Genomic DNA, 24723 nt, shown 5'->3' on the forward strand with positions numbered 1-24723 from the left:
CTTAGTCTTCGTAGTAACGCCCTCACGAACCTGCCAGCCACGTACAGGTGAGGAAACCAAAACTCAGACGGATTTAGCAATGGGCCACACAACACTGGCAGCTACATGCGGAGCCCGGAGCCAAACTCAGGCCAACTCGGGCAGGGCCCTCTGATGCCACAGTCTATATACTGTGTTGTTAGAGAACCTCGCTTCTGGAGACGCCAGTTCAGCCAACTGGAGCGAAGAAAGGTTGCCGGACGGGCCATGTGTGGTCTATCCCTCAATTCCTGCGTAACTCAGCACGTGTAACTTTCCGTGAACCCAGTCACTGCTCTGTGCTGCTCACTCCCTTACCTGTGGACATAAAAAATGGGATGCGGAACTTTCCACTCAACACGCGGGCCCGCAGATTCTGCAGTGTGCTCCCATCAAACGGCAGGGCACCGCACACAAGCACATACAGGACGACTCCAAGGCTCTGCATCCCAAACAGAGAGGACACACAGTTAATCGCATCAGAGGAGACAGAAGAGGCCATTACGGCACGTGTGTGAGGATGACGGCGAGTCGTGCGCAAGATGATGGAGCCACCTTTCCCACCCCCCGTCTGTGTGAGAAATAATACGGGCATTGGCCAGGCCAATCATCTTCAGGATAGCTAATGCTCTCCCTCGCTAATTTGGGGTAACACAATGAGAATTTCTCTCGGCACTCAACCTCTGGGGAGAAGGCAAGTGGCACCAACGGAGCCTTGATCTCTTGTCTGTTCCTAGCGAGGGCACCCATCCGAGCTTGCTCTTGGGCTTTTTTTTTTTTTTTTGCAGATGCAAAAGGCAGAGCTTTTTTCTGTGGCTGGGTCCACCACACAAGAGCTGGAGGAAAGACTCTGCACCAAGAACCGGGAATTCAAAGAATAGGGGTCAAGATCTCAATTCGCATGTGGCATTAGGGGTCACCCGGAGGGAAGACAGCTGTTAGCAAGCGAGGGTGAGGACCACCATGGGGTCTAAGAGAAGACAGTACATACCCAGATGTCCACTTTGGGCCCATCATATTCCTTTCCTTCAAAGAGTTCGGGCGCGGCATAGGGAGGGCTTCCACACCAGGTCTTCAGCAGCTGCCCGGGAGTGAACAGGTTACTGAAGCCGAAATCTACAAAGACAAAAAGCTCATGTTATCTCAGCCCTGAACATACCAGCTTCTGGTCACTGAATAAAGGCTCTGGATCATGAAATTTGAGAATCAAATGTGAAAAGAGGATCCTGAGAGGGGCGGCTGGGTGGCTCAGTCTGTTAAGCGTCTGACTCCAGCTCAGGTCATGATCTCATGGCACGTGGGTTTGAGCCCCACGTCGGGATCTGTGCTGACAGCTCGGAGCCTGGAGCCTGCTTGGGATTCTGTGTCTCCCTCTCTCTCTGCCCCTCCTCTGCTCATGCTCTCTCTCTCTCTTTCTCAAAATAAACACACATTAAATTAAAAAAAATTTTTTTTTAAAAGAAAAGAGGACTCTTAGAAATTACACAACCATGTGTTAACTAACTTGGATTTAAATTAAAAAATAATAAAATAAAAAAGAAATTATACAACCAGTCACTTGAACTTAACACGAATCACAGTAAAAGGGAGATACGGATGAGCTGGAATGTGAGAGATATCTGGCTAACTACAAGTAAACATGACGGGTTTATGTCAGCAAAACCAACACTGTTCCTTTCATAACCCATGCTGAATGAAGCAAGCACACCTGTTCCTTTAAGAACAAAAACAATACTGGGTAGCGACTGGTGTTAATACTGCATCAGAACCCGTAACTACATGTAAGCCCACTCACCCGGACCCAGAATTTTCATGTTATTTTTACTTCTTAGGACAAACACATTTATGACCACTAGAGACACACTGACTTGAAAACTTAGACAAAGTGACGTCATTATCATTAAGGTGGCTTATTCAAAAGAAAGAGTAGGCAACTTATTTACAAACTGAAACAGGGATGCTTACAATTCAACTCCAAGCCCCTTTGTGCTTCAACTGCCCCCTGCTTTTCTTCCCGTCCCACTGTTTTAAGAGAGAGCAGATGAGAGTGATGGGGGGCGGAGGGGGACTGGAGAAAATGGGCAAGGATGGCAGGCCAAACGATAGACAGCCGTTGAGTCCAGACACTTTCTTGTGTGCGCATGTTTAGGAAGCAAGTTGTATGGAGCCCAGCCTAGAACACTGCCCGCCCAGGGCCGGCCACACTCCCTACCGTCACAGCACCTGAAAATGCGGAGCACCCCCTGCTCTCCCCTCCGTGGTTTTACTTCCCTTGACAACTCTGTCTCCATTTGCTATCTGCTTTGCTCCTTTCTTCCTCCCACCTGGGCAGGTGTTTTCTTACAAGGCATGCACTGATTTTTGTCTCTTATTCCTTGCTGTAAGGTCGACTCTTCTGGTCTCACAGCTTCTGTTATCATTTGTTTGGTAATAATGCTCCAAATTTACATCTCTGGTCCTGGTACCCACTCTCAAGGTCCTGACATGAGCTTCTAATACTTATCTGGGAAGAAACAGCTCAAACTGGCCATTTTCTGAAATTGAATCTGTTCTTCCAGTGATGTTCCCATTAGTGTTTGTTAATGGCATTACCAGCCCAGCTACGAAGAGCACTGGAGCCCCCATTCTCCCTCTCATTTCCCATTTCAAACTGGTAATAAAGTGTGGCCTGAATCCATTTTCTTGTATTTCCATTCCTAGCACCTTAGTTCACATCCCTATTCTCTCTGACCGAGACTCATGCACAGCTTACCACCTCTATTTCATTTCCCTCTAGGCCACCCATTCGTAGCACAGTGGTGGTCACCCAGATCACTCCTCACTCGAAAACACTGGTGGTTCCCATCCGCTCACAGAATAGTCTATCCCTCTTAGCACTGTCCCCGGCCCCACCCACCCTCCCAACTTCTCCTGGCCATTCTAGCATTGCTACACAACTCACATCCTGTGTCTACGTGCCTTCCTTTGGCTATTTCCTCTCTGTGCCATGACTTTTCCTTTCTTTTCCACATTCGAAATATCACTTATTTCCAAGGCCCAGACAAATATTACTTCCTGTATGAAGCCTTAACTGATTTCCCCCACAAAAGACAAGGTCAATGGCTTCCTCCTCTGTGCTTCCATAGCCCTTGAGTTGTGCCTGTACATCCCAATTACTCTGCTTATATTATACTTAGTTGCATTATGTGTTTACGCCCGCCCTCTGCCAGTGAATGGATGGGAGGGATACAGCTTTACTTAACCATTTCCACACAGTGTTTTCCTACATAGCAGGGACTCGAGAAAGGGTCACTGAATGAACTGGCAATAAAATCACTAGGCCAATCCTCCCGTCACTTTCTGGCTCCCGGAGCCTTCTCATCCTTACAATGGCAGCTGGCCAGCCACTAGAGCCTCTACCTCCTAGGCATCCTGTCTACAGTTCTAAAATTAACTTAATGATCACTAGGGGCTTCAGTAGAAACATTTACAACTTCTGGTATAAGAAATCCAATATTCTCACTCATCAATGGAAAATAAATGCCTCTACTGCCAAGCATTCCTGGATCTCCTATAAGAAATACCTTCTACCTTCTCTGTACTCCCCTATTACTTTGTATTTCTCCCTTATTTGGATTATTGTCATATATATAGACCCTATTCTTCCAGCTCCTGAAAAACACCCTCTCTTTCTAGTTCCTTTCAAAAACTTATTCATCTCAGACTCTCTCAAATTACCTCATATAACAGTGTTTAAACACAATAGGTACTTAAGAAATGTTGACTATGAATGCAACTGCATTTAAAGCTCTACCAACTAAACTACAACTTCTGACACCCAATAAGTTTTAATTTACTTGTTAAAGCCTACATATGCTAAACTCTATTAAGGTTTGTTTTTTTTTTTTTGTTTTGTTTTTTTTTTTTTTGCAAGCATGAGGATACGTTGTTAAAAATCCTAACAAACGAGATTCAGCAAACAGGTGTCTTTGGGAATCATCCAGAAAAAGGACCCTCCATTGTTCTTGTTGTCAACTGGCTTCCATACACCTTCATCGGGTCCTTTTCCATGACTGGCCTTCCTCTGTACCATGTGGAAGAACGATGCAGATGGAGTCTGTAATAACCGGTGTGCTCTCATGTTGGTCTGAGTGGTCAGCCAAGTCCAGAAGACAGAATCATGGAGTATTTTGTATTTTGAATGCAAAATGCAACACGCCAAGCAATTAATTAAAAGCAGTAGGTTTAAATTTTTCCTAATAAGCAGCTCAAAACATAGGACGTTTCACATTATGAACCATGAATGCTCTATCTAAAATTAATAACATTTTTACCCATTTACACTGCCGGGGAGGGGAAAGCACAAACTTCACGGCATGAGCTCGTTAACTCTATCAAACTGGAAATCTTTACAAAGGAAACACTCTCAAAGGGAACCATCTTCAACAGTGGCTTCAGCCATGATTGCCAGGAGGCACTGACGGGAGAAGCGAGCAGGCAAGAACCAGCGACCTGATCGGGGCCTGACAACCACGGGGATCCACACCTGGGGAAGCACCTGCTTCGACGGTATGTTACTACCAGATGGCTGGCTGCGACAACTGGACCCAATGACCGACAGCAAGACTTCAGTACGATGCAACAATGACCCCCCCATCTGCTTGCCCTCACCTCCTATTCCACACCAGGCAAAAATCCTCTCGTCCCGCAAACCTGTCAAGGGGTCTCCTGTAACCATTCCACGTACTGTTCCCACTCCTACCTGCACATTTAAGCAAAATCTACCTCTCCGTGCCTGCTGGGACACGTTCTTTCTTCCCACTAAAGCCAGAGTCCTCTAGTGAATGATCCCGAGGTATCCCAATTCATTCTTTAATGTACCGAACCTAACCGAGTGTGACCCACCCTCCCTCTTCAATACACACATGACTATAAATTCACAGCTTCGCTGAACGCACACCGCTGTCTGATCTTCCCCACAAGTACTTCACAGGCATCTTCAATACTGCTGTGCAGCTGGGAAGTTACAGTTCTGGCTAGTTCACTGTCCATTTCGGCTACAACAGATTTTCTGAAAATTTCAGTTACTGCTCTGGGAGAAGCCGCGAGGCATTAACATACTAAATCTGGAACTTACTGTGGAAGTTTAGTTCCTTCTAACCTATACTCTAGGGACTGAAGAACGGGAAGGGAAAGAACCTCCTCCTTATTCTCTCAGCTGCTTACCTCTGGGGGCATTTTGCTACACACTTTAAGAAGACCGGAGGGGAAAAATAAAAGCAGTTAAAACTCAAACCAGTGTATTTCGGGTGCTGCTGGGGGTTTTGGGAAGTAACTCCCCGCTGCTGGGCTGTGCAGGCCGCATGGGGCAGGTGAGGACACACATGGCCTGTTTCCACTCAGATTTTTGTTCCACAGCCTTACTGACATAAACGTCATATCCCATAAAATTTGCCCATTTAAAGTGTACTGTTCAGTGGCTTCGAGTATATTCATGGAGTTGTAAAACCCCTACCTCAATTTTAGAACATCTGCACCATGCTAAAGAGAAACCCAATACCCAGCAGCAGTCACTCCCCACTTCCCCCCAACTCTCCCATCAATGACCCCAGCCCAAGGCCATCACTAACCAACTTTCTGTCTCTCTGAATTTGCCTATCCTGAACATTTCCAATAAAAGGAACCACACAATATACAGACTTCGTGTCTGGCTTCTTTTCGTTAGCATAATGTTTTCAAGGTTCCTCCATGTTGTAGCATCTATCAATCAGTACTCTGGTCCTTTCTTTACCACGGAACAATATTCCATGATACGGTTACACCACATTTTCTGTATCCACCCATCAGATGATGTACATTTAGGTTATTTCCACTTTTCAGTATTATGAATAATGCTGCTATGAGCCTTCTTGAATGTTTTTTGCGAATGTATGTTTTTGGGGCGCCCGGGTGGCTCATCGGTTAAGTGTCCGACTCTTGATTTCAGCTCAGGTCATGACCTCTGGATTCGTGAGATGGAGCCCTAAACTGGCTCTGTGCAGACAGCGTGGAGCCTGCTTGGGATTCTCTCTCTTGGGCCCCTCCCCTGCTCTCACTCTCTCCTTTTCAACATAAATAAAATAAACTTCACACATATAAAAGAAGAATATATATTTTCATTTCTCTTGGGTATATATCTAGAAATAGAATCACTGGTATGGTTTTAAACTTTTGAGGAATTGACCAAACTTTTATCCAAAGTGGCCTCCAGACTTCACATTACTACCAGCAAATGTACAAGGGCTCCAGTTTCTCCATATCCTTGCCAATACTTATTACTGTCATTTTTTTTTTTTTTAATTACAGCCATTCTACTGACGTATGCGGTATTCTCACTGTGATTTTGGTTTGCATCTCCCTGATGGCTAATAATGTTGAACACTGTTTCACATGCTTTTGACCATCGGTATACCTTCTTCGGACAAATGTCCATCCAAGTCCTCTGCCCATTTTTAAATTGGGTTGTCTTTTTATTATTGAGTTGTAAGAGTTATTTATATTCTCCGGATGTAAGTCCATTGATACGATTTGCAAGAATTTTCTCCCACTTTCTTGATGATGTCCTTTGATGCATACAAGTTTTTAATTTTGATGAAGTTCAATTTACTGAGATTTTCTAAGGTCACTTAAAGTTTTTGGTGTCATATCTAAGAAATCACTGCCTAACTCAAGGTCGCAAAGATTCATCGCCGTGTTTTCTTCTAGAAATAGTTATTTTTAGTAATGCAACAAGCAGCCATGAATCTACCACACAAATAAAAAAATTTTATCTTGATAATTACTTACATCCAATCACACGCACCACCCATTCCATCCCCTTGTCCTCTCCCAACCACTGATTTTCATCCTATCTGTACATCAGAATCACCAATGCACTTTTAGAAATGTAGAGTGATCCACAAACCTTACCTCAGCCCTACTCAATCTCCTGGAAATAATTTAGACATCTGAATGTAAGCAAACGCACAAAACAAAATTCTTTCTGAAGAAGTTTGAGGACCACTCTTACTGGCAATGAGAAGTCACTGGAACTTTTAGAGCAGACAGGTGATGCAGTAAAATTAACCCAAAAGCAAGACTAGATTAGATGTGAGGTGAAGAGGAAGGCCTATGATGAAGTAGAAGTAATGGAAATGAGAAAGACAATTCAAAGACTACTTTGAGAAAAGACCGGACTGGACTTGAGGGCAGACTCTGGACAAACACATGTGACAAGAAGGAGGAGAAAGTAGAGAGTAGGACCACGCACATCTGGGTGGGTAAGACCTCATCAGTAGTGGTTGGTTTGGGAAGGAAAAAAAAATTTTTTTTGTTATGCCTGGAATTAAAGGAGGTGAGAAGAAATTCAAGTTGAGATGTTCTGAGGAACCGAGCCGTAGGATTGAATGAATAAGAATCTTTTGATAGAGTAAGTGAAGTAAAAGGGAAGGCTGGGAGTTAAGGCTTAGAACACAAACCCTAAGTACTTTCTACACTATAGGCGCAGGAAGAGAGAGAATGTGGCAAAAACCAGAAAAAACATCATTACAAGGAAGCTGAGACAGGAGCAAAGCCTTTCAAAGAAGGAAAAGGGGGGCCTGCAGCAGTCATACAACGTCATCCCGGTAGTCTGCAACCTATGCCTGGGGGAAAAGTATGGGGACATAATTACTCTTGATCAGAAATGGGATCAGTTCCCTTCCGGATTTCTATTTGTTAAGTTTGTCTTAATCAAATACTAAGTCATAGAACTGGACTATGGACACAATGCAGATTCATTCTGAATCACCAGATGTTACACGGTGAACAAAATAAGGCATTTCTTACCAAGTTTGATCACAACTAATAAATAATCGCTCTGAACTACTAGGAAATTCATTCAGGGTACTTGGAAATGAGCCACCCGGCCACGCAGCTGGGCGGTGCGAACCCTGGAGGGAGCCGGGCACCTGGGGAGACCTAGAACCAGACTGGCCCGGTCTCTGTCACAGCGGCACCCTTCCCATCCCTGCAGCACTCTCAATTACACAGAATAAAGTCAGGAGACATGCTGTAAAGGACACTCCGTCAAGTGCTGTGTGATATACTACCATGTATCCATTACCTCATTAAGATGAGCATAAGTTTTGTTTTATGTCTGGGAAAGCGAGGTTTGTTAAGCAACACGCCCACATTTAAAGCTCAAAAAAAAAAAAAAAAAAAAATCCTAAGAACAAGGCAGAGCCAACAATGCCGGTCTACATGCCCTTAAAGACCATACCCCCACTGCATTTTCATCATTTTATGTATGTTTATGTTGAGGTAAATGTACATCCCATAACTATTCCAAATTCCTTATTTATTATATTCTGTTTTTCATGTTATTCTTGCCTATCAACCCTTTGCTCTGTGTATGTAATTCCCAAAGTCACCTAGTGGCTTGAGGCATACAAACTGCATGTTTCAGTAAGAACAGCGCATTGAGGGGAGCCTGGGTGGTTCAGTCGGTTGAGAGACTTCGGCTCAGGTCATGGTTCCATGGTTGGTGGGTTCGAGCCCTGCATGGGGCTGTGCTGAACGCCTGCTCAGAGCCTGGAGCCTGCTTCAGATTCTGTGCCTCCTTCTCTCTCTGCCCCTCCTCCACTCATGCTCTGTCTCACTCCGTCTCTCAAAAATAAATAAATGTAAAAAAAAAAAAAAATTTAAAAACAGTACACTGAAAAGAATGGGAGGCACTATATACCATTGAGATATAGGTTGAATTTTTCTTTTTTTTTTTTTAAAGTTTATTTATTTATTTTAAGAGAGCAAAAGAGAGTGCATGAGAGAGAATCCCAAGCAGGCTCTGCCCTGTGAGAGCAGAGCCCGATGTGGAGCTATAAACCGTGAGATCATGATCTGAGCTGAAATCAAGAGTTGGATGCTTAACCAACTGAGCCACCCCGGCGCCCTGAGACTGAATTTTTCAATAAATGGCATAAGAACAACTGATTTTCCATATGTAAAAAAAAAAAAAAAAAAAAAAAAAAAAAAATTAAATAGGACACCTTCCTCACACTATATCCTTAAATCACTTCCCGGTGGATCACAGACTCAATGCAAAAGGTAAAACTACAAGATTTTTACGAAATAATAAAAGTGAAGATCTTTAAAGCTTCGAGGGATGGAAAGATTTCTTAAACAAGAAACAAAAAGCACTAATCACAAAGGAAAAAATGGCAAATTTGGTTACATTAAAATTACACTAAAATGTCAACTCACTGAAAGACATTTTAAAAAGAGTAAAATGAGATACCACAAAATGAAAGAAAATATTTGTAACACATACAACAAAGACTCATATACTTACTATTGAAACAAAAATTCCTATAACTCAGTAACAAAGAAAACCCACTAGAAAAACAGGCAAAAGACTTATTGAAGCAGACACATGACAAAAGAAAGGCCAAAAGACATGGAAAAGAGTCCAGTCTCATTACTGGAGAGAAAAATTAAAAAACTAAAACCACATGAGATTACACACTCACTCACATACTCACCAGACTGCAAAACTTACGATGTGTAGTAACACCCAGGAGTGATGAGGACACACAGGAGTGGAAGCACACGTGGACACGCGACACCAGCTGGCATCACAAGCAAAAGCCGGAGATGGACACACTGTATGACCCAGCAACATTACTCTTCGGTTTAGACTCTTAAATGTTTAAGAATGCACACGAATGTTTAAGAGTGCACGAGGAAAAATGCTTAAGAATGTCCAAACTGAAAACAATCCAAATATGCATCAAAAGATACGATGAAAACATGACTTCTGGTATATTCGTATCATGGTACACTATAAAGAAATACAAGTGAATAAATCTCAGCTATACAAGCGCAGATAAATCTCACAAACATTGTGTCGAGTGAAGTAAGACACAAAGCAATACATTCAGTACGATTCCATTCATACGTAGTTCAAGAACAAGCAAAATGCATGATGAATGAGCCCACTCCACATTATATCCAATAAATATGGCACTTCGTGGAGCAAAACTCCTGAGGGATGCATTACACAGGTGGTAAAACACAAAAATTGACACAGTGATTACCTCTTGGAAGCAAGGATGAAGTCGGGATGGGAAGGTACGGTCTAGGCTGATGAAATTATTCATTTCTTGATCTAAGTGGTAATTGCATAGGGCTTTGCTTTTATAGTGGTTCGTTAAAGTATATATATATATGGTTAATTGACATTTCTGTCTATATGTGTAGTATTCCATAATGAAAAGGAAAATGGAGAAAAGAATAGGATCCTTTTTCTTCCCCACTTCTATTTCTTGCCATGCAGGACAATTTCACTGGGGTCTAAGCTCCACTGTCATCAAGGCTCAGAAGAGCAGACATCAGGCTGTTTTTCTCACCACTGATTTCTTACACCACCTAGAACAGTGCCTGGCAGAAGACAAGGCACTCAATAAATATTTTACAAATGATTCACTCATCAACCAAGGACAGAGAGGGAGGGAGAAAAAGAGGCAAATAGAGATAAGCATAAAAAGGGACATAAATGCGTGAGGACTCCAAGCAGCTCTTTGTGAACAGGTAAGAGGACAGGACCCGGGAGCTACTTGTTAAAACAGAGATTGCACTGATGTTTTTCTTGAAGACAACCATAATCCTACAAACTATGAAGAATTTACATACAACCATAAAGTTTACAGTGTACTCAAATACAATTTAAAAGGAGTAAATATTTGAAGGATCTATATAATCCCTTCAGAACTGTGAGCAATAAATTTCTGTTATTTATATGCTAACCAGGCTGTGGTATTTTGTTACTGCAGCCAGAATGGACTAAGACACATTTCTTATGACTTAAAAATTCATTTTTTTCTATAATGCTACCTTTCCCCCTAATTTAACAAGAATTACTAACAAAGAACAACACCAGTAAGGAGACTTAGATCTCCCTTCCTTTCCTTCAATATGTCCAGCCTAAGGTAAACAGACTTGATATACTAGCAAGTCAAAAAAACGTGGATGACCAGAAGAGGAGGGAAAAAAGAAAAAAAAAAAAAAAAGTTCAAACAGACAAAACTGGACAACTGAGAGTTGACATAATTTTGGCAAATCTTTCAGATAGTTAATCTTCACTCTCCCCTAAGTGTGGAATGTATTTTATTTTCTGTTTATAACCTTTAATTATTCAAATCCCATAGGTAACAAGCCAGAGAATGGACAGAGCCTAACTATTTCTTTAAAATCACAGTCACTTTGTATTCAATAACTATCTTTTTTCTTTGCTTTCTAGAACTACATCATCCTAGAGAATATACCAGAATACCCAGTCTCCTCAGCTCACATCAACCGTGGACCATCCTAGTTAGGGGGCACAAGTAAAATCAGCTACACTATCATAAGCTAAAGTGTGGTTCACAAGGCTCAGGAAGAAGAATGCTGTTAGACCAGACACTGGTGCAGGATACAGGAAAAACTGAAGAGAGGCAACTTCAATATAAGTAAAATGCAAGAATAGCAACAACAAAATAACAGAAACTGACGGCAAAGAAGGGAATAGAATCAACGTATACTCAAAAAATTAACTGTAGATTCTTTGTAGTTTTGAACCGAAGCCCTAGAATGAATTTCTGTGCTCAGTATTTTTTAAGTGCAGGCGAAACACTGTCCAGGGCAGATCACAAAACAAGTCACAAAAAACTGAAGAAGACTGAAGTCCTATCAAACATCTTTTCCCATCACAACGCTACGAAAGAAGAAATCAATTATAAGAAAAGCATGCTACTGAGCAACCAAGGGGCCGACCAAGAGATCAAAGGGAAATAAAATGATACCTGGAGACAAACGGAAGTGGAAACACATGGGATCAAAATCTTTGGGATGCAGCAAAAGCACTTCTGAAAGGAAATTTTATAGCAACACAGGTCTCACTCAAGAATCGAGAAAAATCTCAAGTAAACGATCTAACTTCACACCTACAAGAACCACGCAAAGAAGAATGAAGCCCAAATTTAGTACAAGGAAAGAAATAACAAAGATCACAGCAGACGTAAATGAAATAGAGACAAAAATATAATTGATGAACGTTTAGGCGGACTAATCAAGAAAAAGAGAGGGCTCAAATAAATAATATCAGAAATGAAAGAAAAGTAACAACCAACACCACACATATATAAAGGATTATAAAAGACTACTATGAAAAATTACCTGCCGAACAAATTAGACAATGTATAATGAATGAATACATTACTAGTAACATAGAATCTTCTAAGAATGAGTCAGGAAGAAATGAAAAATCTGAACAGATCAACTACTAGTAATTAAATTGAATCAGTAATCAAAAATTCCCCACAAACAAAAGTCTAGGACCACATGGCTTCACAGATGAATTCTACAAAACATTTAAAGAAAAGTTAATACCTATTGTTACCAATTAATACCAAACTAGTCCATAAAATAGCAGAGGAAGGAATGCTTCAGAATGTTTTGGAACACTTCAGAGGCCAACATTACCCTGATACCAAAACCAGACAATGACACTACAAAATAAGAAAACTACGTATCAAGGTCCCTGATGAACACAGAGGCAAAAATCCTCAACAAAATATTAGCAACCTGAATTGAAAAATTCATTAAAAGGATCATCCACTACGATCAAGTGGGATTCATCTTAGGGATGCAAGGATGGTTTAATATACACTCCTCAACCAACACGATATACCACATTAACAAAATGCAGGTAAAAAATCATATGGTCATCTTGGGGCACCTGGATGGCTCAGTCGGTTAAGCATCCGACTTCGGCTCAGGTCATGATCTCATGGTTCGTGGGTTTGAGCCCCGCATTGGGCTCTGTGTTGACAGCTTGGAGCCTGGAGCCTGCTTCGGATTCTGTGTCTCCCTCTCTCTCTGCTCCTCCCCTGCTCACGCTCTCTCTCTCTCTCTCTCTCTCTCAATAATAAACATTAAAAAAATTTTTTTAATCATATGATCATCTCAATAGATGCAGAAAAATAATTTGATAAAATTCAACATCGATACATTATAAAAACTCAACAAAGAGGGCACAGAAGGAGCATATCTCAACATAATAAAGTCCATCTATGACAAATCCACAGCTAACTTTGCTTTTCCTCTAAGGTCAGAACAAGACAAGGATGTACGCTCTCACCACTTTTATTCAGCAAAGTACTGAAAAGCTTAGTCACAATCAGACAAGTAAAACTGGCACTATTTGCAGATGACACGATACCGTATATAGAAAACCCTAAAAGACTCCACCAAAAAACTATCTGAACTAATAAATGAATTTAGTAAAGCTGCACTATACAAAATCAATATAGAGAAGCCTACTGTGTTTCTATACACTTATGAGAAAATAGCAGAAAGAGAAATTAAGAAAACAATCCCATATACAATTACATCAAAAAGAATAAAATGCCTAGGAATAAATTTAACCAAGGAGCTGAAATTTGTATACTCTGAAAACTGTAAGACATTAATGAGAGAAATGGAAAAGGACAGAAATAAATGGAGAGGTATATCATGCTCATGGATTGAAAGAATTAATATTATTAAAATGCCCATACTATCCAAGGCAATCTACAGATTCAGTGCAATCCCTGTAAAAATGCCAACAGTATTTTTTACCGAACTAGAACAAAAATCCTAAGATTTGTATGGAACCACAAAAGACCCTGAACAGCCAAAGCAATCTTGAAAAAGAAGGAAAAAGCTAGAGGTATCATAATCCCAGATATTAAACTATATTACAAAGCTACAGTAATCCAACAATATGGTACTAGTACAAAAATAGACACATAGCTTAATGGGACAGAACAGGGCCCAGAAATAAACCCATACTTATATGGTCAATTAATCTATGACAAAGAAAGCAAGAACACACAATGGGAACTGCTACATACAAAAGAATGAAACTAGACCACTTTTTTACACCATACACAAAAATAAACTCAAAGTGGATTAAAGAGCTACATGTGAGACCCGAAACCATAAAACTCCTAAAAGAAAACATAGACACTAACCTCAAGGGCAACAGCCTTTGTAATATTTTCCTGCCATTAAAAATGGGCAGAGGACCTGAATAGACACTCTCCAAAGAAGAGACATGTGGATGGCCAGCAGACACAGGAAAGGATAATCAACATCACTAATCACCAGGGAAATACAAATCAAAAGCACAATGAGGTATCACCTCACACCAGTCAGATACAACATGTGTTAACCAGGATGTAGAATAAAAGGAATCCTTATGCACTGTTTGTGAGAATGTAAACCAGGAGAGCGAAATCTGGAAAACAGCACGGAGGTTCCTCAAAAAACTAAAAACAGAAATACCATGCAGTCCAGCAATTCCACTTCTGGGTATTTACATAAAGAAAACAAAAACACGAACTCAAAAAGATATATGCACCCCCATGTTTATTGCAGCATTATTTACAACAGCCAAGATATGGAAGCAACGTAAGTGTCCATCAATAGATGAATGAAAGAAAATGTGGTATATAAATACAATGGAGTATTACTCAGCCATAAAAAAGAACAAAACCTTGCCACTTGTGACAACACGGACGGATCTAGAGGGTATTGTGCTAAGTGAAATAAGTCGGCCAGAAAAATACAAATACCCTATGATTTCACTCACATGTGGAATCTAAAAAACAAAACAAACAAATGAACAAACAACAACAATAAAAACAGAAACACACAGGTAAGTGCAGAGAACTGGTAGTTGCCAGAGGGGAAGAGGGCGGAGGGATAGGTGAAATAGGTGAAGAGGATTAAGAGGCACCAACGTCCAAATATAAAATAAGTCAGCCACAGAGATGAAAAGTACACCGTAAGGAATACAGTCAATGATGTTACAACTTTGTATGAATGATCACATGGTAACCACACATATGGCGGTGACCATTCTGTAACAGTTTCAGAAAATTCTCTGGTACAAAAATGCCCGTAACGATACTTTATGTCCCCGATCGTTTATTGGCAACGGGAAAGCCCCATGATCTACAGATTCGACATTAAAATGATGAATAGTCTCAAGAGTTACCGAAGAAAACAGCAGCAGAAACTGGTTAAGATGGATACGCACACCCACACAACAGAAGCCATATGGGTGGAGTTGCTCTCTTCATGTGGCCTATGGTCATTTATTTCTCCACTCACAAGTGGCTCCTAACGTAATCTGTTAAGTCTCTTTCCAACCCCCAACACCCTGGTTGGTCAGCATTTGTCTGCAGGCTGAAATGGTATCTCATATCCCTTTCTCTTAATACAGAGCAGCAGACTTTAATCTGAACCATATGTCTGTCTTGTAGAGATGGTTTAAATACCAGAGCTTTACTATCAATTTTGAGACTTGAAAGTCTTTGTTCTAGGCGAGATCAGGGGCCTGAGGCTATACAGGGTGGTGATAGTGTATCCCTAAAAGTAAGCAGATCATCAACGGGGTATGTCTATGTGGTAAGGGGGAAACAGGAAAGACTGAGTGGCACTAATTTAAAAATCAGGACAACTGCAACAGGAAATTTTCTTATTTGGTCCACCACTTCAGAGCAATACCCTCCACTTCTTTTTTGGCTGACCAAGGAGCAATTCAAAACAGATGTAAACAGATTAGCCTGCAGCCAGTTCCAATGTTCACAATGTCGGCTAAGGTAACACAGCGAAGCTAAAACTGACAGGCAACCCCTCCAAGCGTAACTTGTGCTTCACTTCCTTGCCGTTGTAAGTAAACTGCTCAGAAGTAGGGGGGAGAGGAACAAAGTAAAATGGGAAAATACTTATTGATCCTCAATAAACACCCTCACCAGAAAACACAAAATTCTTCATGTTGTAACATATGAAAGCTGAGGACTCGTAATCCTAATCCCCCACGTGGAATTACAAAGACCAAGAAGAGAAATTATTTTGGCCCTTGATTAATTTCCCAGTGGACTGAGGGGAGGGGAGGGGTGGAGGAGACAGCTGTCAGGTATTTATTCTCGCTAGAAATGACTCAAAGGACCGAAGATCAACACCACAGTAAGAACACTGTATCAACAACATTTAGACTGTTATATGGACTGTGAAAATGGAACACAGCACAGATAAGGAACTGATCTTGCTTCTCCTATACAATACTACTAGCCTAGAAATCATGTGACCCAAAAGCGTTATTTGGAATTGCGCAAAACAAAAGCCAACTGTGTGAATCTCAGAATTACAGTAGTGAGGAAGGATGAGTTTCGAAGTTCCCAGGAGTCACATTATTAGTTCACTCTTAAAAATGGGTCTTGGGAAGTCCTCAGTGTTTAGCAATCACTCCAACCCCTGGCTGAACTTCCTGACTAGGAGCTAGCAGAGAAATGATGCCAAAAACTACTGACTCACAGCCTGAGCATTTTATACACAAGAGAAATTCCTTTAAGGGGGGAAAAAAAATCAAGGAATCAGCTTTTTTTTTTGTGGTGGGAGGGGGATATTTCGTTTAGTTTAAGAGACCAGGGAAGGTCAGAATCAGAGGACGGGAGAGGATAATATTCATGGGATTGAAAACGTATTACAGAAGCAGTACGGTCCCCTTTTGTTGTCGGTGCCGCTATTATGTCATATATGGGACTGCTCCGTATGTATCTGCCACTTGATCTGACCGATCTTCTGACCCTCCCCTACTCTTAGCACTATATATTTAAATTTTTTTTTTTTCAGCGTTTTTTATTTATTTTTTTGGGACAGAGAGAGACAGAGCATGAACGGGGGAGGGGCAGAGAGAGAGGGAGACACAGAATCGGAAACAGGCTCCAGGCTCCGAGCCATCAGCCCAGAGCCTGACGCGGGGCTCGAACTCACGGACCGCGAGATCGTGACCTGGGTGAAGTCGGACGCTTAACCGACTGCGCCACCCAGGCGCCCCTTAGCACTATATATTTATATAGCACAACACTATCTCTGTGGAAGATGAAAGTTTAAAAACAAAAAGGCTGGACCAGCATTACACTGGCATTTTCAATGAATGACTTATGAATTTTCCCCCAAAGCTTTAAAATACCTTAGCAGTTAGAATCACTGAACTCAGCTATTTTTAAGTGAGATAATAAACCAATCCTCCCCACTCTGTTATAGATAACACTACCCCAACCCGTCTCATAAAAACAACAAACAAACAAACAAACAAAACCTCTCCCCAACACAGGATCTTTTCATCAAACTCAGTATTGAGTAGATATATAAAGGGAAAGGCTGTAATAAGACACTTAGTCTCTAAGACCTGCAAACAATATTCATTGGAATTCCTGAATACATTAAATACATACTATACATACATAGTCCTAATTTTAAATTCTATCAGAACAATGAAAGTCCAATCATTCAATCAGGTAAGTTTCCAACACTGACAGGTGAGCATTCTATACAAAATTTTGGTGTGCCTTTTATGGACCATGATGAATCAAAGTCCCCTTAAATACTCAACAGAAACTAAAGGCACCAAGTGGAAATATAAACAACCTGCCTAAAGGGTAATGTACAAATATGTAACAGGAGTACGGTACTCCCCAAGTTTTTGAAGAACCACTAATGAGTTCTTGGCACAAGGTGAACAAAATACGTGGCCATCGCCCTCATGGAGCAGTTGGTCCTGCGGGGAGGCACACATGACACAACTACACATCTAACCACATAATTGTAAGCAGAGAATGAGTTTTAGCAGAAAATTCAGGGGCAAGTGGTAAATAATAGATAGAGAAGAGAGGCCTTCCTGAAGAAGAGCCTATCAAGAGTTCACAGAATCTCTCAATTTGATCCCCAAACCCCAATAAGTTACACGTGAACTACAATGTAAAGAAAACTGTAACCTATTTCACTATATAGGTATCCGGTACTTTCCAACTTTTTGACTCACAAACTCCCTTCAAAGGAATATGGTATCTTAAAAACATCCCAGGAAAGACATTTAAAAAATAATTTTCTCATTTTTGCATGATTTAGGACAAAGAAATAAGTTTAAGCAAGATATTTTATTTTATATTAGTATATTATTAAAATTGGATTTAAAAGTTCATTCTAAGTAATATTTATATTTATAAAAAAAATCAACAGAAGGAAATGGTAACCGACTAAATGGGAGAAAATATTTCAAGTCATATATCTGATAATATATATGATATTTATCTAAAATAGATAAAGGACTCATAGAACTTGAGTAAATCCAACAAAAAAAACAATAGAGTAAAAAAATGAGAAGATCTCGATAGACATTTTTCCAAAGAAGACATACAGATAGCCAACAGATGCTCAACATCACCAATCGTCAGGAAACTGCAAATCAAAACCACAATGAGATATCACTTCACACTTGTTAGAATGGCTAGTAGCAAAAAGAGAAGAAATAACAGGTGTTGGCGAGGATGTGGAGAAAAGGGAACCCCGGTACACTGCTGGGGGGAATGTAAATTGGTGCAGCCACCATGGAAAACAGTACGGAGGTTCCTCGAAAAATTAAAAACAGAAATACTATATGGTCCACAGCTAGTCCACTTCTGGGTATTTACCTGAAAAAAAATGCAAACATTAATTCAAACAGATATACACACCCTTGTGTTCACTGCAGCATTATTTTCAATAGCCAAGAAAATAACCTAACTGTCTTGTCAATGGATGAATAAAGAATATGTGTGTGTGTGTGTGTGTGCATATATGCATGTATGTATATGTATGCAGGGCATGCACACACACACACACAACGGAATATTACTCAGCCATAACAAAGAATGAAATCTTGCCATTCAAAACAACATGGATGGACCGGAAAGTATTGTGCTAAGTGAAGTAAGTCTCAGACAGAGAAAGACAAATATCTTATGATTTCACTTATATGTGGAATCTTAAAAAAAACCAACAACAAGCTCATAGATATAGAGAAGAGACTGGTGGTCACCAGAAGCAGGGGGGAGGGGGGTGGGGTTGCGTGAAATGGGTGACAGGGGTCAAAAGGTACAAACCTGCAGTTATAAAATAAATCATGAGGATATAATATACAGACAGCATGGTGACTATAGTAATACTGTACTGTATATTTGAAAGTTGCGACAAAGTAGATCTTAAAAGTCCTCATCGCAAGAAAAAAATTATTTTGTAACTATGTAAAGATGGACATTAGCTAGACTTATTGTGAGGATCATTTCACTATATATACAAATACTGAATCATTATGTTGTATACCTGAAACTAATATAATGTTATATGTCAAGCATACCTCTATTTTTTTTTAAAGTCATTATAACAAGAGAAATGTTTCCCATTTTAAAAGTGACTCACTATATTAATTTAAAATTGTTATCTCATATTTAGTCAGGAAGCCACATACATATTGAGATTATAACGTCTGAAACAGCCAAGAACTTTTCATGCCCTGGTATTTGAAATGCTTACATTTTGAACCTAAAGAACAAACCTGTCTGAGTCACTTTCATGTTTTGGTTGCAAGTGGTAAAATGGGTGAGCAAGTTCAGTACCTCTGTGCAAATAATACATTATGATAGTCTCTCTATATTGGGATAATCTCTATATTGGGATAGTCTCTCTTCCCAAAAAAGCAAATTGGATACCGTGTTGTGCACATGTATGTATATTTGCGTGTGTGTATCAAACTGTGGTTTTTGAGGTCCTACAAAGACCGTGATGCGCTATAGAGAACAGCGATCAAATGAAGACCATTCATTTGGTAAAGTTTGTCTCGAAGCACTGCTGAATTACTACTCTTATTTCCATTAACTGAATTTTGACATCCGTGTCCCTTATATGCTTTGTATTGTCCAATGGTCCATTACGGAGGTAAATTTAATAAAATATGATAAAAAACTGCATCCTAGTCAAAACTACCATGGTAGCCAACGGCTTCACCTAAGCAGTAAAGGGACCTACTGAGTGGTAAGTGTGCTCATTCGCTCCCCTCTAGCAGGTAGACCCGCCTGATTTACCCTCAGAGGCTCTCAAACTATTCCATTGAAGGAGGGTGAGGAGGCCTAAATCATTGCTTGATTTACGGACTTCTAATTATCCCCCAAATGATTTGCAAGTGCAAAAGTCTGTGTAAGAGGAATTTGTAGTTGGGGGAAGAAAATCTTTATTCTCAGGTTTCTTGAACTCATGTATGTTTATATACCCCCAGGGATAACGCTGCAGTATGCCAAGAGTTATGTGAAACCATAGGCTAAATAAAACACATCTTCCTGGAATATTAATTTTTTCTATGTTAAATAAAGTTGACTAATTTTAATATTAAAACAAATGTTGTAGGACATGGAGGTGAAAACAAAACGTGCATGAATTTAAAATAAAGCATGTGATTTAAAAAGTGAACCATTCCAGGCTAGGTAGGTCATCAATCCCACACTTGACCCCCACCCTGTGTGAGTTCATTCCCCTCCATGTTAGGGAAACCACAGTGGGAGAATCTGAGAGGCAATGCTTCTGTACTGGTAGCACAGCTATTTGTGAGCTAGGCCCTGTAAACAGAAAACCTGCTTGATCTTAGCAGGACGCAGTCACTTTTCAAGATCAGTAAGACCTCACTTGTAACCTGGAACCATGACCGACAAAAATCTGTTCATTTGAATTTTCACTTCAGAATTTTTTCATACAAAATAAATCAACCGTGTGTGTCCCTAAAATGCCTTCCGAATGAGAGTGTGTCAATTTTTCGTTTTTGTAAGCTCCAGTCTCAGGAACAGGAACCAGAAGAGATCATTTTTCAAACTGTATTCCCAAGGGTCAACATACATGAAAGTCGTTAGCACCTTCTAGTTGAGGGTCACACATCATTTCAGAGGGAGGGCAGGCTCTAAGGCACTGCGACGCCCAGGTTCTATTGTGACGGGAATTCAGGAAAGTCACAGGGCCTCTCGAGGTCTCCAGTTATTACTCGGTAGCCAGGGAGGTGCACTGAGAGATTCCCTAAATAAAGGTGTTACGACCATGATACAAACTCTGTGACGGCTGTGGTGAATATCCGGAAGGACTTTCCATGGGCTGTGAGACACCAACCACCACACTGGGGAAGGGTTCTCAGAAACCTGAGGCTCACAACCTGTGTTCCCTATGCGATTGTATCTCAGCAAATTCATACTGAAGGGGAAGAGTCAGTGGATTCATGGAGTGTTGTAGTTTCTCACTTTTAAGAGATAAAACAGTCTAGATCTCAACCGCATTAAGGTCAAAAATTTCCACGGTACCTTAAATCCGTGCACTCTGGAAATTCTTTCCAAAACACTGGCTTTGCTGTAGTTGCGCTTCGCATCTCTGCTGTCTACTGACTGCCAACTAAAACAATAACACCCGAGTGGAAACTATCTCATGGAGACCATTCTAGGAGTCGACATTTCAAGAGAAAAGTTTCCAACTTCCTTAGGTTAAAAAAAAAAAAAAAAGTTTCCACAATTTTCAAAACATTCTCAAAACGTCTGAGTATTTCAAATAATTTTGCTTCAGGGAGTAAGCGGCCACATTTAGGTCTTTTCTTAGGCAATCTCTTATAAATATAGAAATTTCTCTACTTAATCTTTGGGGACAAGTATTAAAATTGCTTTCAAATAGCATTAAATATAAGACAACACCATTTTCCCTTGATAGCTTAATATACTCCGTCAATAAGAAAATCTGATTTCTCCATTTCTACACACGTCTTTGACTGGAAGTTCCCTCTTCCTGGCCCAGATACGTGAGTCGTCAACCATCCACAGAAATTCTTCGTTTGCTCACTCTTGTATTTGTTGTGTCGTCTTCCTTTTCATGTCCCCTATCACCACCTCGGTACAGGATTTCACCATTTCAGAGCCTCTTAATGGATCTTCCCATTTGCTCTCCCTGTCCTTTCACCCTTCTCCCGCCTTTTTTTCCCTTATCCGTCCTGAATCTGACTTACTGAGCCTGGTGTTCAAACAATTTGACAGTCTGGCCTCTCCCCCGCCTTCTCAGGCAGGACTCCCCTGCTTAAACCTTCCCTCCAGCCAAGCTGCTTTACCTTTCTTGCAAATACGCCCCGTCCATTCTACTGCTGCCCGTACTTCTCCGGCTCCGCTTCCCACTGTAACCAAGTATGAGCCCCAATCCTCAGCACGAGTGTAAAGCTCCACGTGGACTGGCCCCTGCCAGCTCTCTTATCCCGCCTCCTTCCACACCCCGCTTAGAGATCATCTCCAGCCACATCAGCTTTTCTCCTACCCTGTCAAACTCAAATTCACCTCTTTGGGGCCTTTGCACTGCTCTTCCTTCTGCTTGGAAGGCTCTGACTATCCTGGTTAAAAGCACTCTCTCTCCCACAAAGTCATTCTAGCACACTGTTGATTTCATCATTTTCATAGTCCTTATGAGGGCTTATTTGTTTATGTGTTCACTGCCTACCCCCCCCCCCCCAGCACAATGTTAGTTCCAAGGGACTACTCTACCTGCAGCTGTATCCCCAGTGCGTAGATCAGGGCCTGCACATAGCAGGTGCTTTATTAACATTTGCTGACTGACTAATCCTACTAGAATTCTCTCCTCTACACCTACACTTAAAGAGTTCTATTCATCCTTTACACTCACCTCAAATGTTATATCCTCAACAGGACGTTTATGTCCTTGTCACCAGTCTAAAGTTCAGGTCAACAAAGTTTTGAGTACCTACTACAGGACAGGCATACGCTAGTCCACGGGGGGTGCGGGGGGGCAATACACAGGATGTGGTTACAGTCCCTGTGGCACTGAGAGTCTAATGGAACTTTACAAACTAAAGTGGTTTCTTCATCCTCTGAACTTCTGTGGTAATTAGACTGTACAATTAATGGGATAATGAATCATGGCGTGCCTTGTGACATCGCTTCTATTGTATCAGACTATAATTTGGTAGCTGGTGAACACACTGTCACTCAGCAATGCAGGCCATAGGCTGAGAGAGGTGTTGTGCTCCCCCCGCCCCATTTAATTGGCTCCTCTGTGGATCCTCACGTGTCCGAGACACGAGAAGTGGAAGGTCAGAGGCCAAGAATCCCATTCTTTCCCAGTGCTGGACCCTCTACATGAAAGAGATTCGCATGAGTGCTCTTTACAAGAAATTCCAAATTTTGGAAAGTTAAAGGTATATCTTTTGGAGACTCTAATGTTTTCTAAATAAGCTGTATTTGCGTGCAAAATATGACAAAATTAAATAATACGTGTGAAAATGCTTTGTAAAGTGCTGTATACATACATACACATATAACATGGTACATATGTACACATATACATGAAACACACATATATAAATGTAATTTGGGTTTATTTAACTTTCCAGAGGTCTAAGCATTTGCTGCCCATGACACCTGAACAAAGAACCTTTAACAATAGGTATGTGTTCAGAGGACCACTACACATTTGTAGTTCTACACTTGGTAACTTTGCCTTTCAGAAATAGAATTCTTTGTTCTGAAAACCACCAATGTTTATTCTGGATTGCTAATTACAGAAACATCTTTTAAATAATTCTATACAAGACAGGTTTGCTACCGTCATTAAGAAGAATTTTTTAATTCTAAAACCCCAGAAGGAGGAGCACCTGGGTGGCTCAGTCGGTTGAGCGGCCAACTCCTGATGTTGGCTCAGGTCATGATCTTGCACTGAGCATGGAGCCTGCTTGGGATTCTCTCCCTCTCTTCTGCCCCTCCCCCACTTGGGTTTCTCTCTGTCTCTCCCTCTCTCAAAATAAAATAAACTTAAAAAAAAAAAAAAGATTCTCTCTTTCCCTCTGCCTCTCACCCCCACTCGCGTGCGCTCTGAAGATTTTTTTAATTAATTAAAGAAAATAATCCTATTTAGAATTGATTTCATTACTTCTCCGATCTTAACCTGTCACAATCACCCAATCTACCTCTCCAAAATTCGTCATGCTGTAGTAAGCTTCAACTAGAAGCGTCTCTCCCACTGACCCACTAACAGCAGAGACAACCTAGCAGAGGAGAAGCGGAATTTCTACTAATTGCTGTATAAGAAAGGGAGTTCAAGCAATGACTGAGAAACTGAGGACAATAGTCCCCCTTATCCACAGGGGATACAAGACCCCCAGTGCACGCCTGAAACTGTGGATAGCACTGAACCCTATATGCTATGTTCTTCCCTATACACACATACCTATGATAGAGTTTAATTGATGAATCAGGCACAGTAAGAGAGCAACAATCACTAACGATAAAATAGGACAATTATAACAATATACTGTACTAAAAGTTATGTGATTTGGTCTCTCTCAAAATATCCTCTGGTACTGCACTCACCCTTCCTCTTCTCATGATGATATGAGATGATAAAATGCCTATGCGACGAGACGAAGTGAGGTGAACGGCGTGAAGTGAAGCGAGGCATCGTGACATAGTGCTGGGCTGCTACCGACCTTCTGACCATACCTGACATATGAGGAAGACCATCTGCTTCTGGACCACAGGTGACCGTGGGTTAAGTGCAACCAGAGAAGGCAAAACCGTGGATGGGGAGGCAAGGGACTATGTAACGATGGCATGACGAGCAAAGACAACGTTAGATATTGTAACAGCAGGGCACAAAACCAGTGGAGCTCAGCACTCTTGGCAAAACAAATAATAAAAATGCAGACTCTGGTTAAATAAACTTAAAACTCTCACCGTATGTGTTAACACAGAGAGCACACGGCTGGCTGCCAGCATTCCTAGGAGTCTGTAATTATACACCAGCAGG

General features: G+C 41.0%; 1 protein-coding gene across 6 annotated transcripts in view; it reads right to left on the reverse strand.

The window, feature by feature from the left end:
* The window catches only part of SIK3 (SIK family kinase 3), a 243572-nt gene that overhangs the window by 48417 nt on the left and 170432 nt on the right, over window positions 1–24723 (reverse strand). For all 6 annotated transcript variants that reach the window (XM_030331847.1, XM_030331850.1, XM_030331848.1 and 3 more), the window contains 2 exons: window positions 1010–1134; window positions 337–460 (listed from right to left, as the gene is read on the reverse strand). In XM_030331847.1, the coding sequence (XP_030187707.1) occupies window positions 337–460; window positions 1010–1134 (249 nt within the window). The remainder of the gene's footprint in view (window positions 1–336; window positions 461–1009; window positions 1135–24723) is intronic.

Source organism: Lynx canadensis, chromosome D1 (assembly GCF_007474595.2).
Source record: "Lynx canadensis isolate LIC74 chromosome D1, mLynCan4.pri.v2, whole genome shotgun sequence".
NCBI lineage: Eukaryota > Metazoa > Chordata > Mammalia > Carnivora > Felidae > Lynx > Lynx canadensis.